Raw genomic sequence first — 15,090 nt, 5'->3', positions numbered from 1 at the left:
ATCAGGTAATTTCCCTGTGCATCACACTGAGGCTTTGCAAACTGTGGGAGCTGCTGATTCAAAACAGAACTCACTTTACACATTATTATGGTGACACACGTCCCCAGATGCCTGCATTATCAGCCGACTGAAAAGATGGAGTTAGCTCATCTTTCGACATCCAAAAGATGAGGCACTGGTGGAATGGTTCAACAGTCAGAACATGACTCACTGCTTGCGGACTATTTTAGGAAACTGACTTTCCAAGCTTGTAAATTTAAACCCTAGCCTGGGTAACTGTGGCTTCCTGAGACAGAAATGAGAAAAGTCAATACAATAGCTGATTAGCCGCAACGTCACTTGCCTTTCCTATCAAGTTGCTAAAGGACTGCAGCTGGGGGTGTTTACTGTAAATGAGCAAGTGCTTTGTCACCACCAGATACCAAGTGCCATTTGGGGAGTGTTTAGATCCCATTTTCATTTTCAGGGTGAACATTTCACTGCTTCCTCTTTCGTACTACTGACTTAACCCTCTATGGAGCTAAAAGCATATTAGAAGCATCCACATTTGAGTCACGCGGATCACTCATGCACTCACGTGAAGCATTTTAGTGTTTTGCTAGCTTGAGACTGCTAAGCATCTGTGACTGTGTTTTCATTATTGCTGATCTCACATGAAGTTGTCCTTGCAGAGTTGGGGCATTACCTGATTGATCCAACTGCAATGTGAAAACACTATGTAGATTAGGTGGATAAGGACTAAGTAACCTTTGGGCGGCAGCTGCTGTCTTCAAGGGTAAAGGAGTCACATATCCCAAGCTATAGAAGGAATTATTACAGTGAAGAGTTTCAACTTGCTATTTTAATAGCACAACTCTCCCCATGCTGGTGTTTATCTGCTTAACATGAAATGTGCCTTGGTTTGATTTGACTTTAAACAGGTTTGCTCCTTGGAGAAGGTTCCACCGCAAGACCTAGTCTGAGGACCACTTCAATCCATAGGCTATGTTCACACATAATGTTAATGGACCTTGAGATGTGGTGATGAAGGCAAATCACCCCAAACATCACACATGACCAAGTGCAACTGTGATTGACTGGGGATGTATAATGCAGTATTTTTATTTAACAGATTTCCCGCAGTAAGAGGAAATCTGGATTATAAATGTAATTTTGATGACTCCATTGTCACACAGATGGTATGAAAAACCCACATATATGAACAGCACAACTTCCACAATAAACTGCCATTTGAAATGCCCTAAAAATGCATTTTCTCTCCCCCCCCCCCATTTTTCTAAAAAGAAATTGAATATAATTTAAACACATCTTTGTTCCTATTAATATTAAAGAGGGGACTTTTTTTCCTATGAAAGAAAGAACAGGCTTAAAAGTTGAGGGAGAAAGAAAGGCAACTGGCCCTCACTCATTCATTATACATCAAATCTAAGTGACTATGAATCATTTATACCTACAGGCACCTGCAAACTTCTCTTATGACTATCCACAAAACCTCAGGAGCCATCTTCCAGGTTATGTCTCTTTTCTAAGCATTAAAAACCAGAGCGGAGACTTGGCCCAGGCAGAATGTTGGTTCCATGCAAACTATGGTTTGCAAATCAGGAACTAGCTTTGGGATTCTGCGCTCTCCCTGTTCCTCGTTCGCTTTTCCAGGGCAGGTTCCCACTCCTTGCTGGAACCATGGTTTAGTGTTACATCCTCACAGAAACTAACCTTGCTTAACACTAGCCAAGACTGTTGTCTTAAACAAAATATGAAATTATCAGTACAGAGGTGACGCTGAACCACGGTTAAGTCTGTGAGAGAGAAGGGAAGAGCGGTAATTTGTGCTAGAGAGAGACAGCAGGCATTCCCAATCCTGGCTCATGGTTTGCAAACCACAGCTTGATCGGAAGCAGCATTGCATTCACACTGGACCTAGGCAACATTTGCTGTCAATGACAGGCTGAAAGGCGGTTAAGCCCATTTTGGTCACGTACCCGTAAAATCTCCCTGCAGATGTAGGCAATCCACTCCTCCTTCAAAGTGTTCCCTTTTGTGTTCTTGATCAGATCAGTGACAGAGCCAGCACCGCAAAACTCCATCACCAGCTGGCAAAGGAAACAAAAGTGCAATTATTATAATTAAACAGAAAGCATCCTCCGGGTTGCAATAACCCAGTGGAACACACTGCAGTTGGCAACAGGCAAGACTGCTGAAAGAGAAAAGCAATCATTAAGTAATGGCAATCTTTCCACTTTCAAGTTTCCCTTGGCCTGGGAGGTTTGAAAATCTGGAAGAATACAAACAGGGTGTCAGAACCGCCTTCTTGAGAAAAAGGGTATTTTTACTGGTTATATAATTTCTGCAACATTTTGGAGCACACTGCACACTATACAATGCCAGTCTCATCCATCCCCCGCAACTTCAGGAGGTAGCAGATAATAAATATCCCCATTTAACAGATCAGGAACTGAAGCTGAAAGATAGGAACACTCAGGTCTCCCGTAGAGTTAATGATTCACAATGGATTTGAATACAGATCTCTGAGATCTAATAGTTTCTATAAAAGCTTTAGAAACCAGCAGGGGTCAATGTCATTCCTTCCTTCTGTGTACATGTGAGAGCGCGAAGGAAGGTTGGGTTTTCTCTAAGGAAGAAAGAAGAATGATGTGTGGAGTATGAACAATCACATCAAGATCTAGAAGTAAGTTCCTGTTTCAGATTCCTTCTTATGCAAAAACTAAATTTGGTCTCCATTAGGAAGCCTGGTGTGCTCTGGTCCATGGGGTCACGAAGAGTCGAACACGACTAAACAACAACAACAACAGAAGCACCTGTGGCTCCTTGCAAAATACCTCCTAAGAAGAAGGATAATTGGTCCCTTCCTTCCTGTATTTTCACTGATAGGCCAAGGATATGTTTGTTTGAACTGACTTTTGGCTGCAATTTTGTCTGGCCTTGGATTCTGATTTTCCACAACGGGTAAACGTTGTTGTAGGTCACTTTGAGACACCTTTCTTGAAAACTGACATACTTCTTTTAAAAGACATAGCTGTATAAATCTATGTTTTCCCACCAGCCAGCCAGAAAACAGGAATTTCTGAAAGTTTGCTCCAGATGCACAAGACAATCCTTTATCGAACATTCCGACTGCAAAGACACAAGTATGCAACTCCTAGGCTATGCAAAATAAAGGGTCACAGTTTATTCAAGTGGCAGGCTGTGTGCATACACCTGACGATGTAATCCGACACACAGTTACGTGGGAGCAAGTCCCACTGAACTCAGTGGGGCTTACTTCTGAACAGATATGTATAGGATTGCACCATAAATTAATGCCCTGTTTCGCTTTTTAAGAAGGCCAACAGTTATCATACATACATGACTCTCATCTTATGCTGAAGCTATGTTCCAGGGATAGAGTGTAAAGCTGAAATAGTGTATAGTCAAAACAACCCTTTAAAAACTGGGAAATGACCTGTAAAAAAATCACACACGCTCTCCCAAGGCTACTCACACTCTCTCCCTGCACCCCTGAGCACTCTCCAGGGCCGGATTTCAATGAAGAGAGGCCCTCGGCTACTCCACTTGTGGGCCCCTCCCAATCCCCCACCCTCACAACTAGAAAAAAATGGAAGAGTGCTATAAACAAAATTGAGTGAAGCCAAGGATGACAATGGGTATTAAATTTTTTGAAATTCACTATTTTCTCCTCTAAAGGACATTAGATGTTATTGTTAAATACCATGGTGATTTTAAAACATGCATAAATGTTAAAATTAACACTGAAAAACTTTTGCAATAACTGAACTTTGTAGACCTTTTGTGGAATAAGCATTACTTTTTAGGAAAATGAAATTGTAATGTTCTTTTAAAAAAACAACACCTCGAGTTTACAAATTATATTGCCTGGGAAGTGTAAACAATATGATCATGATTACCTGACAGTGTGGCACTTTTAGAATCTACTTTATGTTCTCATTAAACACTTTTAAAATACGTATTAAGAAGTAAACTACAACCATCAAATAAAGACTACAATTTTTTTTCTTAGCCTTCCTCATAGCAAAAATAATCCAAAACATCGTCAAAATTTGTTTGTCTAAGTTTGTCACTTTCAAAAGGCAATTGGAGCAATTGGGCCAAACTGGACCCTGCGGGCCGCTTCTAAGGGGGCCCCCACACCAGGGCAATCTAGATGGATTTTATTTATATCTCCAAGATTTGCAAAACTTCACAAAAATAAAAATAAAAAATCAAGCATTGCAGAAAAATTTCAAGTTGTGCCCCAGAGTTTAAAATTGGGCCCCACTGGCTGGCCCTGAGTCTCACAGTTGCTGGGCCGGAGTTGCCCTGCCCTCGCATGATCTTGGGTTTGCAATTTGGGGAGAGGGGAGGGCTGGGGAGGCCCCCTAGATTTAGAGGCCCTAGGCTTCAGCCTACTTAGCCAAGGTGAGCGCAATGGCAGGTGAGATTGCTGGTGTTTGACTTGCAGACACACACACACACCGCTGCAGCCAAGCACGTGAAGCTGAAATTGTGTAAGTTAAATGTGTGTAAGTTGCAAGTCAACAGCATGTGTCTATGTCTATGTCTATGTCTATATCCCTTCACAATTACAGAAGTAGCCTTACCTTTACCTAAACGCAATGATGAATGAAACTGCTAGCCCAGGTGATTTAGTTAACAGACTGTCCTTTCAGAACATAATACAGGCTTAATGTGGTATCACACCTAACTTGAATAATATAATTTAATAGAATAAAGGCAATACGATCTGTAAGAGCAAGACAGAACTGTTTAATCTTGTAGAACTCCCTCCAGCGATATTTCTGACCGTTCTCAAATTCCCATTTTGCTTCCAACCTGCTCCAAACAGAAGAGCTACTTTTACACATTTCTTGTAGGTGCCGGTGCTGTGGTTGCTGCCAAAGCACAGCAAAAAGGTGTGCAAATTCTGCCCACAGGGTTTGGGAATACTGTTTGTTTACAAGAGCATGGAAGTGATGTTCCTTGGGAACGGGCTTGCAGCCAGAATGCTGAACTTTGAATAACTGGGATGCATAGGTCCACCTCATGCTAGTTTGTATTTTTAAATGTAAAATTAAATTAATGTTAACTCACTCCAATTATAGATGTTTTAAGTGCTAGCATTAACATCACTTTTTCTGTTTTAAATTAAAGTGCTTTTTCATGTATAGAGATGGTCCTACAGATTCTGATGCACAGCTGGGGCACAAATTATTCATTATCCATGTGGCTCCAGAATGTCATCAGTAACATATAGCTACAATACTTCCATTGATCAGCTGGAGAACACAGCAATTTCATTAGGGCCACTGACATTGGATCGAACCTATATGTCCGTTGGGGTAGAGCACATGTTTGATCCACCCTATATACTAATAGCAAACTCATTCTGCAAGTCAAAATGGAGCGACCACGCACAAGGAGGGGGAGTCAACAGGCTCAAAGGAACTCAAAATTTGCAGAAGTACCGAAAAACATTGGGTTATATTCAACTGAGTCTTATTCAGAGTAGACCCACTGGAATTAATAAACTCAAATTAGTCATGTCATGTCTATTAACTTCAGTGGATCTAATCTGCATAGGATTAGCAGGGAATACTACCCTGTTATTTTATTCACTGTATTTTATTACCGTGCATTAGCAATAATCTTTGTGTACAATTTTTAATTTTCTTTTTAAAAAAAACTTTGGGGGGAGGGGGAAACCTAAGCATGGGTGGGGAGGGAGGAAACCCAAAACCAGACAACTGAGAAATAACTAAGATGGAATTCTGGCTGACTCTTGGGTGGGTGAAACAGTGAAAAGAAGTACAGGCGGTGACCTTTCTGTACGCAACCAACTGACACACAACCGCCGATGCCCGGGTCCTTTTTTACCCAGAAAAGTAGAATGGGGCAGAACGGGGCAGGCCTATGCATGTTCTACCAACATGTGGGGGGCCAAGAATGGAACTCCCATGCAAAATGGTCAACGCCAGTGTCATGGCAGAGGACATGAACAGGAGAAGTCTACCACGCAGCATTCTGTTGCAGTTCTATTGATATGCTACAACATGATGGAAAGCAATGTGATAACAAGCATGGAAAACGATGCCGTGTTAGTCACAAATGGACCGCACTTACAAATCACAACCTGGTATGTCCAGCTCAAATCATCCCCCAAAGATTTTCTGAAGTGTGGGCAAGTTCAGGCAAATGCTGAACCACATGCAGGAATAGCTGCCCTCACTCAAAGCCCCTGAGAAATGGCTCATGAGGACTTCAAGGCAATAGAAAATTGCCCTGTGATTATGAACTTGCCTTATGTAAACCGCTGGTAATCTGTTTTATTGAGCCAATAAACCCCAACAGCCTGCAACACCAGGTGATGAAAACTTTGAAAGAAAAAACAAACAAACTCAAGATTTTGTGTGTGCCCATGTATAACAATACGCAAGCTTATCTGTCTGGAGCACCACAGCATGGAAAGAATGTAAAATACAGACCATTTGTCTGTAAAGGCCATTTGTCTTCTTACTTCAGGCCAAAAGAGACAGGGAGCATGTCCCTTTATGTACACACGGTTCATAATTAAAAACTGATGAAAAATGAAGATCACATTCCATGACACATTGCAATCATGAAATATTAAAGAGACAGGACCAAACAATATTAGCGAGATCCAGTTCATCCATTAATTTGAAGGATTGTCTCAATGGTAGTGCCAGCTCACTTCTCTCAAGCCTCCATAACCGCCTGCCCTTGATTTCTCTCTCCTCAAGATTAAATTTTTAACAATATGCACCTGAAGCAACCTGTTGGCTTGGTGTATTGGAAGCTTCTAAATATATAACAGAAGCATCCCAGAAATTAAAAGTAGTCAGTTAAACATACAAGGGTTTCACATCACTCTGTTTTTTTGGTGCTCCTCTAAAGTTCCAGAACATACAGAAGGAGATTATTATTTTCATTATTATATCTGTTTATGTCCCTGTTACCTCAAAACAGTTTACATAACAAATAAATCACAGAACACAACAAAAATAGCAGCAGTAAAACATCAATAATGAAGCCACAAAAATCGGTACCATAATACAATGTGCATTCAAGGTTTAAAAAACATAGCCATCAAAAGCTAGGGGGAAAAATCCACAAAAATATTCTGTTGTACCCTGAATTTTCTCAACTATTATTATTAAATATCCAGCCCTAGCAGGTTTTGTCACTGACACAGATGGTGGAATATTGATTCAAAGAGACTGCCATCTCAATAGGACACTACTGTAAGCACTTGTTGCTAAAAAAGAGGCATTTCCAATTAGCAGTGTCATGAATGTATTAAATGAAAGAGGTGTCAATAATAATGGCAAATGTGACCAAGTGTTCCTGACTACATTAAAACACAGATTCGCCCAAACCAAAATGGGTGCCTGACTTAAACAAAAACAGCACCTCTTTGCCTCTACGAAAAGAGACTGCAGACTATTCGCAAAGACACCATCACTTCAATGTTCTACCTTTGGAACAGTTGTACTTTCTTGCACTCATGGCTGAGAGGGAGAAGTACAAAGATGGGGGAAGGACTTTGCAAAGGTAAAGAAGGCTGTTCCCCATAACCTCCAGAGCTGTGCTGCTGAGGAAAACAAAACAGCATGGGCTCAGCCCAATACTGTTCACCATCTGCAGACATCTACTAGTCCTTTCCTTCCCACCAGAAGATGCAAGGAAGCCATGTGTCCTACTTTACAGAACAAAGTCCTGTATTTAAAGGTCTGTCCAGCCCAAGTCCACCTGGTCATTGTGGAGTGAGCAAGTTCCAGCAGATAGGCCCCACTCCCTTGCCTCAGAGGTCCTCAGTGGCAACAGTTGACTGGCAACTGGCAACCAGCAGCCTGGGATATTTTAATGGCTCCTGTTTAGAAGGAGCCATCGCAAGATGGGTGAAACAAGGGCCCAGGGTCGTATGAGAGCTTGCTGATCGGTTAGCTTCAGATTTGGCCACTGGATGTTGAAAAATAATAATGCAGAGACTGGTGCCATTTTAGCCTCTGACAGATTGCATAATATACTCCCTTATCAATCACACAGTTTGGGGAAATTACTAGCCATGGTCATCTCAGTTCCATGGTGGAAGAAGGGCAGGAAACTGGCAAATCCACCCCACCCTACCAAGAATATATCTACAGTGGTACCTCGGGTTAAGTACTTAATTCGTTCTGGAGGTCCGTACTTAACCTGAAACTGTTCTTAACCTGAAGCACCACTTTAGCTAATGGGGCCTCCTGCTGCTGCCACGCCGCCAGAGCACGATTTCTGTTCTCATCCTGAAGCAAAGTTCTTAACCCGAGGTAATATTTCTGGGTTAGCGGAGTCTGTAACCTGAAGCATATGTAACCTGAGGTACCACTGTATGCTGAATGCTCTGCATATGCATTTCTTCCCTCTCAGCCCCCACCCAGCTCCTCATTACGAATCTACCAACCACTCTAAATCTAAACTCTGAGGGTTGCCATGGAAGCAATCCATCCTTAGACAGGAAGGCATGAGCCTCATCCCCTCTGGGGAGCGGCTCTGTCACCAGCATTCTGCCCCCAGCTTCCACTGGCCTGGAGCTCTCTGTCTGCCTGAACACTGCAACTCTGCAAACAGCAGACGAGCAGCGAAAAAGCCAACGCCATTGGACATGCATGGCAGTGCTTTTCGGTTAATCACTTCAATCCACCCTAGACAGCAAGGACAGATGACAAACATAAAGCAGAATGGCACCTATATTACCTTGCGGATGTATGCTTTTGTGTTAACATATTGAAATTAAAGAAGGGCTCCACAGCTTGCAATAACATTTCTAGAAGAGGCTCCGGAATACCAATGCGAATGGAATGGATTTTTAATTTTGTACCCCTTACTCTGTTTGGTAACCCTTATAGCATTAATTTCCCCCATTGTTCCTACAAAGGTATTACTTAAGACAAGGTCCCGGAATGTTAAGATGCCTGCTGCTATGATCTCATTAAATCTAACAAGGCAAGATCCAGAGTGATCATGTGGGATGAAGATCACTAAAAATGAGGATAGGGGACCAGGATGGAGGCCTCCCAACCACCCCTTCCAATAAGACAAAAGCCAAAGGGGTAGAAGGAGAACAATCTGGTGAGCTATTGAGTCTGATTTAATAAACTGAGCATGTGGTCAATTGACATTGTACAGCTAATTGGATGTTAAAGAGTGGAGGGATATATATTTGCAGGGCAGTCTACAAGTATTTGGGAGAGAATTTTTATTTAATGTCCACAATGCGCTCTGTGCTCTCGAGATGCGATAGAGTGTAAGCATACCTGAGTGAATGGCTCTAATTAATGCACTAATAAATGTACAATGATACATCCATCTATATTTATTTCCCACCCACCCTTTTTTTTATATTCCAGGCTCTGAATAAACAGCCCAAATTCTACAGTTTTCACCTCTTCTAGGTTCTGTGAAATAATATAAAAAGGATGCTGCTTCCCCTCTGCCAAAGTTAGTATTTCCCATGGCTGCTGGTGGGATTTATTCAAGCAAGGCAATATAGAGAGATGAAAGGTGAGGCAAAACAAGGCAAGACAGAGTTGAAGTGAGGCAAGGCAGGGGTGAAGAAGAATGGAGGCAGGTCTGTGGTGGGGGAACAGAGAGTCCCGCTATTGTTGTGATCTCAATATCTGAAAGTGTTCATAGGGGAAAGGCCAGGAGTGGTTAGTCAGGGATGGCCCCGAAGGCATTGCTGAACTCCAGCTCCCATCAGTCCCAGCCTGCATGGTCAGTGATGATGGGCACTGTACTCCAAATAACCTCTGGAGGATCATAGTTTAGCTGCCCTGGTCTAGGCCCAGGCCTGTGCAGAGGTAGGGGGCAGCCGAGTACACTTGCTCTAGGCCTTGGAGGTCTAAGCAGGCCAGGGAGCCCCGTCACAGCCCTGCCGGATTGACACTGTCAAGTCAAGAACACCCTGTGCTTCCCAGCCAACTAGGGACTTCAGACAAGCTCTGCACAGGCCTTGGCTAGCTCTTAAAATGGATCCTGGCAACCCTGTTCTCCTGATTCTTATGTTCACACAACAGGCCAGGGATCCGTGAGGCGAATCCAACCCTTGTAGCAATTTCGCCTGTCCTGGCGATCTTACCAAATTTTAACCAAGGTGTAATTTGTTTTGTCCATGGAGTTTTGAATTTTGAATTATGGTGCTGGAGGAGACGCTTGAGAGTCCCATGGACTCCATTCTTAAGGAAATCAGCCCTGAGTGCTCACTAGAAGGACAGATCCTGAAGCTGAGGCTCCAATACTTTGGCCACCTCATGAGAAGAGAAGACTCCCTGGAAAAGACCCTGATGTTGGGCAAGATTGAGGGCACAAGGAGAAGGGGACGACAGAGGACAAGATGGTTGAACAGTGTTCTCGAAGCTACCAGCATGAGTTTGACCAAACTGCGGGAGGCAGTGGAAGACAGGAGTGCCTGGCGTGCTCTGGTCCATGAGGTCACGAAGAGTCGGACACGACTAAACAACAACAATTTGTTTATTTTTAATCCTCACAATTTCTCTCTTAAAAGAAAATGAAAGCAGTGTTTTCTAAGAACAGTAAAGTGAGATGTTCCATGCGCTGATGTTACTTCCCTCTTTTGGATTTTGTACGTAACACCCTGGCTATGCCCGAGTGCACACTGGCTCTATACCCGTGAAGACCTCACTGTCAAAGAGTACCAACTCTATTATGGAACTTGTTGTGGGGGTTGGCTTGACAGCAACCTACACCCACTGGGCCTCTCTATCCCTGGAGCCTGACAAGGGGTTGTGTTGTCCTGCACTTTAATGCTTATTCAGAACACCTGTACCTGCCTTTCCCCTGCTCAGGGCAGCTTATGGCATGCGAAAAGCAATTACAGAACATTTTCATGAAAATTACAAATATTATAAAAGGTGTGCAGCGAAAATAGAAAGATGCGCTTCAAGGTGGCAATAAAATATGTCGGAAACCTGCTCTTTCGGAGAGATCCTAATCTGCACTGAAAGAACTCTGCCTTTTCACTATTATTATTTCTTGTACCACTTCATCCGAGTGTTGATAAAGAGAATAACTCTGGCGTTATCGGCAAAGAGTTTTATTCTGACAAAGGCAAGAGGGGGAAATAAACAAGCATTTTTATCTCCAGAGCAGGAAGAGCAGAATTCTCACGAGTTCTAATTCAATCAGGCAACAAAAAACGTAGCGGTTTAGTGAATCACGTGGGTCAAAATACACAGCGCTGCTTTCAACTATGGGCCCATAGGATGCCTTCTGACTGTCATTTGATTCACACATGAGCCCCATGTTTGCAAAACCTGCGTCAGGCTACCACTGTTAACCTTCAACCCAAGGTTCACACTGATGCCAACACAGGTGACAAATTGTGCTAGATATTATGGAGTGCAAGGGGGCACAGGGCAGACATGACACAGGTGGCCATCCTGTTCCCTATAGCATTTAACACCCTACAGGTTTTATATAGCATGGAATACTATATATAACTGCAGTTGCTGAACCTCAAAGAAGAATATTGTAGAGCTGAATTCAGAAAAGGGCAGCCAAATGGGACTAGAGCAACTCCCCTACAAGGAAAGGTTACAATACAACTCAGTTGGTTAGAGCGTGGTGCTGGCAACAGCAAGGTTGCAGGTTCGATGCCCTGTAAGGGACAGCTGCATATTCCTGCATCACAGGGGATTGGACTACATGATCCTCAGGGTCCCTTCCAACACAATGATTTGCAACTTTTAAGTTTAGGGAAAGGGTGAGTAAAGGAGGCGTGTGAGAACCAGTGTGTAAAATTGTCTGCGATGTGGATAAAGAGAATTGGGAGAATTCCCACCACCACCCAAATAATATAACAATTTGGAGGCCTCCAATGAAGCTGACTGGTGAAAGATTCAGGATAAAAAGAAGTAGCTATTCTCACGGTGCATAATCAAACTATGGTATTCGCTGCAAGAGGATGCAGTGATGGCAACCGACAGGGAGGGCTTTAAATGGCTTTTCGGCAAATTCATGGAGAAGGTTAAATAGCCACAATGGCCGTGTACTAACTCCAGAATCTGACGCAATATACCTCTGAATACCAGTTGCTGGGGACCACAATTAAACACAGCACTTTTAACACAAGTTCTGCTTGCAGGTTTCGTATAGACATCTGGTTGGCTGGTTGGTGAGAATAGGATGTTGTAGTACAAGATAGGTCTCTGGTCTGATCCAGCAGCTTCTTCTGCAGAATTCTTAATGCACAATATTTTTTATGGAAAAAGTGTCTGCTTCAAACCTGAGCTTAAGCTACGCTAGAAGAAAGGGAAGTGTTGTTTCTTTATAGCAATATGCAGGTGATCTAGAGCATCTGAGAAACACAGCCCTTAAGAAGGAAGCACACAGATTCCAGAGGCAAGGAAACAATAAATCCTTCATGGTTTTCTGCGAAATGTCACAGGGATTTTGAATATCCCATGTAGATAAGCCAAAGAAAATAAACGCTGTTTGTAAAAAGAAGAGGAGGAGGAAGGAAACATTGCATACCCAAAGCTGATCATCCATTCCTGGGGGGTTCTTTTTAATGAAAGCACCATAGTAAGTAGCAATATTTCGGTGATGCGAGTATTTCTTTAGCATGTTAATTTCTTGCTTAATCTCTTCCTCTTCATCCTGGATAAAAAAGAAATATAATCAGTGTCACCAAAATCAACAACAGGCTTATTTCCAGGCATTATTTCTCTTCGTCTTAATCATAATGGGTTCTTTTTTATCTTCATCCCTCCCCAAACCTTCTCCCTTTCTTTATAATGAAAAATCCTCATTCACAATCTCAGTACATAAAGTTGAGCGCCAATGAAATGCCACGGAAAGCTAAGCGCACTGGGTCGGTTGTATCCAAAGGCTCCCATCTGTGAATGGACAAGGTTTCGACCAATGAAAAAGACTCCTTCCACCAGTGGAAGCAACCTCTGGATACAAGACACTCAACGTTTGAAACTCCAGTTGTTCTGGGCACTTTTGTGACAGGGAATTTCATTAATGCAAGCAGTTTCTGAGCCCTGGGCGCAGTACTGAGCCTAAGATTTCAGATTAACAGCTGCCACTGCTGGAAAAAAAGAAGGACCTTTTTCTGCCTCCACACTTCCAGCCACTCTCTGAAGACTGAAGAAGGGACCCTCATAAGAATATTAGGGGGGCGGACAGGGAAAGTATGGCTTTGTTTTTGGTTTTTTGCATTCTTCAGATGAGGACTAGACCATGTGAAAAATGAACATAAGATCTTAGCTGCGGTTCATTCGCTTTCAGCTTTGTATTCTTGTTATTAAAAAAGCACTCCCAGACACTCCATTGTGGTGCCCATAACCTAGGTTTAAATTGCCATTTAGCTCCTAACTTTCATATCTCAGTTTCTAACACTGAATTCAGTTTATTAAAGCATGCTATGCCTAGGACTGCAGCCTGGATATTTAAACTGAGAGAAATTAAAGTTCAATATGGATAGTGTGTTAGTTGCAACAATGTATAATTTATTTTACAGTCATACCTTGGTTCTTGAACGGAATTCGTTCCGGAAGTCGGCCTGACTTCTGAAAACGTTTGAAAACCAAGGTGCGGCTTCCAATTGGCCGAGGAGCTTCCTGCATTCAACTGGAAGCCGCGTTGGACGTTCAGCTTCCAAAAAAATTCGCAAATTCCAGATTTGCAGCGTTCCGGAGTCAAAACGTTCGAGAACTAGGCTGTTCGAAAGCCAAGGTACGACTGTATTTTATTCAGATATTAACAAACCTTTGTAGAAAATATAGCAAGGTGGCTCGCAACATAAAAATGTAATACTACAATATGTATTTTCTCAATTCTGTGAGAACATCAACATCATGTCAATAAATACTTGTTGGTTAAAAAAAAAAAATCGAATTCCAAAGGCCTTATTTTTTAGAAGACTGCTAGAAGAAAGCTGGGATGATTCAGGCTCCAATTTCTATTGGCAAGAGGTTTCCCAGGTCAGGGTGTGCCGGACTAAAGGCTCAGTCCTTGCTGAAAGCAAACTGAACCCTGGGTGAGGGCATGAAAGGAGCCCCATCCAAAAATCTCAGTGATCAAGGTGGAACATAAGTAATGAGGCAGTCCTTAAAGTACTTTGGGCCTAAGGAGTTTAGGGCTTTGTGAATTAGCAGAAGAAGCTTGAACCTTGTCTGGTAGGAAATAGGCATTCAGGAAATTAGCAATTCTTGCAGCAACCTGTTCCTTTGATCAATGGGTGCCTTTCTCCAAGGACCCCCCTCAAACTGAGGCTAGCCCTGCTTCCCAGTGAATGGTAGGCCCTTTTCAATCATTGTATTTGTAGACTCTTGGACATTTCTTAAAGGGTATTCACAATATTATTGGCTATGGTATCCTTCCAAACTGGCTGGCTGGGATGTGACTTGAGGGAAGTGAGCACCATTTTGACATCCATTTGGAACCACTGGTTGATGTCATCTGAAAATTTGGAGTGAAGTGACATGCGGTTATACCTATCCCGACGAAAATCTGCTGTTTATTCTAAAAGCTGTCAGGCTTAAAGCTCCCGTTCCAATGTATCATTGAACCAGGAGCCAGATATGAGCACCTGTATACAGTGGTACCTTGACTTCTGAACAGCATAGTTCTTGACCGTTTTGGCTCCCAAATGCCGCAAACCCAGAAGTGACTGTTCTGGTTTGCGCACTGTTTTTGGAAGCCGAACGTCCGACCGGGATTCTGATTGGCTGCAGGAGCTTCCTGCAGCCTATCAGAAGCCACGCTTTGGTTTGACTTCCGGAACGGATTCCGTTCCACTTCCAAGGTGTGACCGTAGTCAGCAAATTGAGACTTCTCTGTCTGAGCCAAAAGAAAAATGGCTGCCAGAAGACAAAGCAAGTGTGAGCCAGAAGAACCCACAACGTTCAGAGAAGGGAGTATGAGTGTGTAAGTGACAGAGGAGTGGATGGATGTGCTGCTGAAGCAGCAGCATGTGTGAGAGAAAGTGGGGGTCGGGAGAGAAGGGGACTGGCTTAAATCCTGTATTTAATTGTGTTCTTTTTAATACAA

The 15,090-nt window shown here is 42.8% G+C and overlaps 1 protein-coding gene across 5 annotated transcripts in view; it reads right to left on the bottom strand.

Annotated features, from left to right (window-relative positions):
• Positions 1 to 15,090, bottom strand: part of TNIK (TRAF2 and NCK interacting kinase) — a 295,093-nt gene that overhangs the window by 121,848 nt on the left and 158,155 nt on the right. For all 5 annotated transcript variants that reach the window (XM_077929773.1, XM_028731575.2, XM_077929774.1 and 2 more), the window contains exons 4-5: positions 12,565 to 12,690; positions 1,980 to 2,090 (exon numbers count right to left, since the gene is read on the bottom strand). In XM_077929773.1, the coding sequence (XP_077785899.1) occupies positions 1,980 to 2,090; positions 12,565 to 12,690 (237 nt within the window). The remainder of the gene's footprint in view (positions 1 to 1,979; positions 2,091 to 12,564; positions 12,691 to 15,090) is intronic.

The sequence above is a fragment of the Podarcis muralis genome, chromosome 6, assembly GCF_964188315.1.
Source record: "Podarcis muralis chromosome 6, rPodMur119.hap1.1, whole genome shotgun sequence".
NCBI classification, from domain to species: Eukaryota; Metazoa; Chordata; class Lepidosauria; order Squamata; family Lacertidae; genus Podarcis; species Podarcis muralis.
The sequence above is the reverse complement of the archived record's forward strand: the minus strand, read 5'-3'. Positions and strand labels throughout refer to the sequence as shown.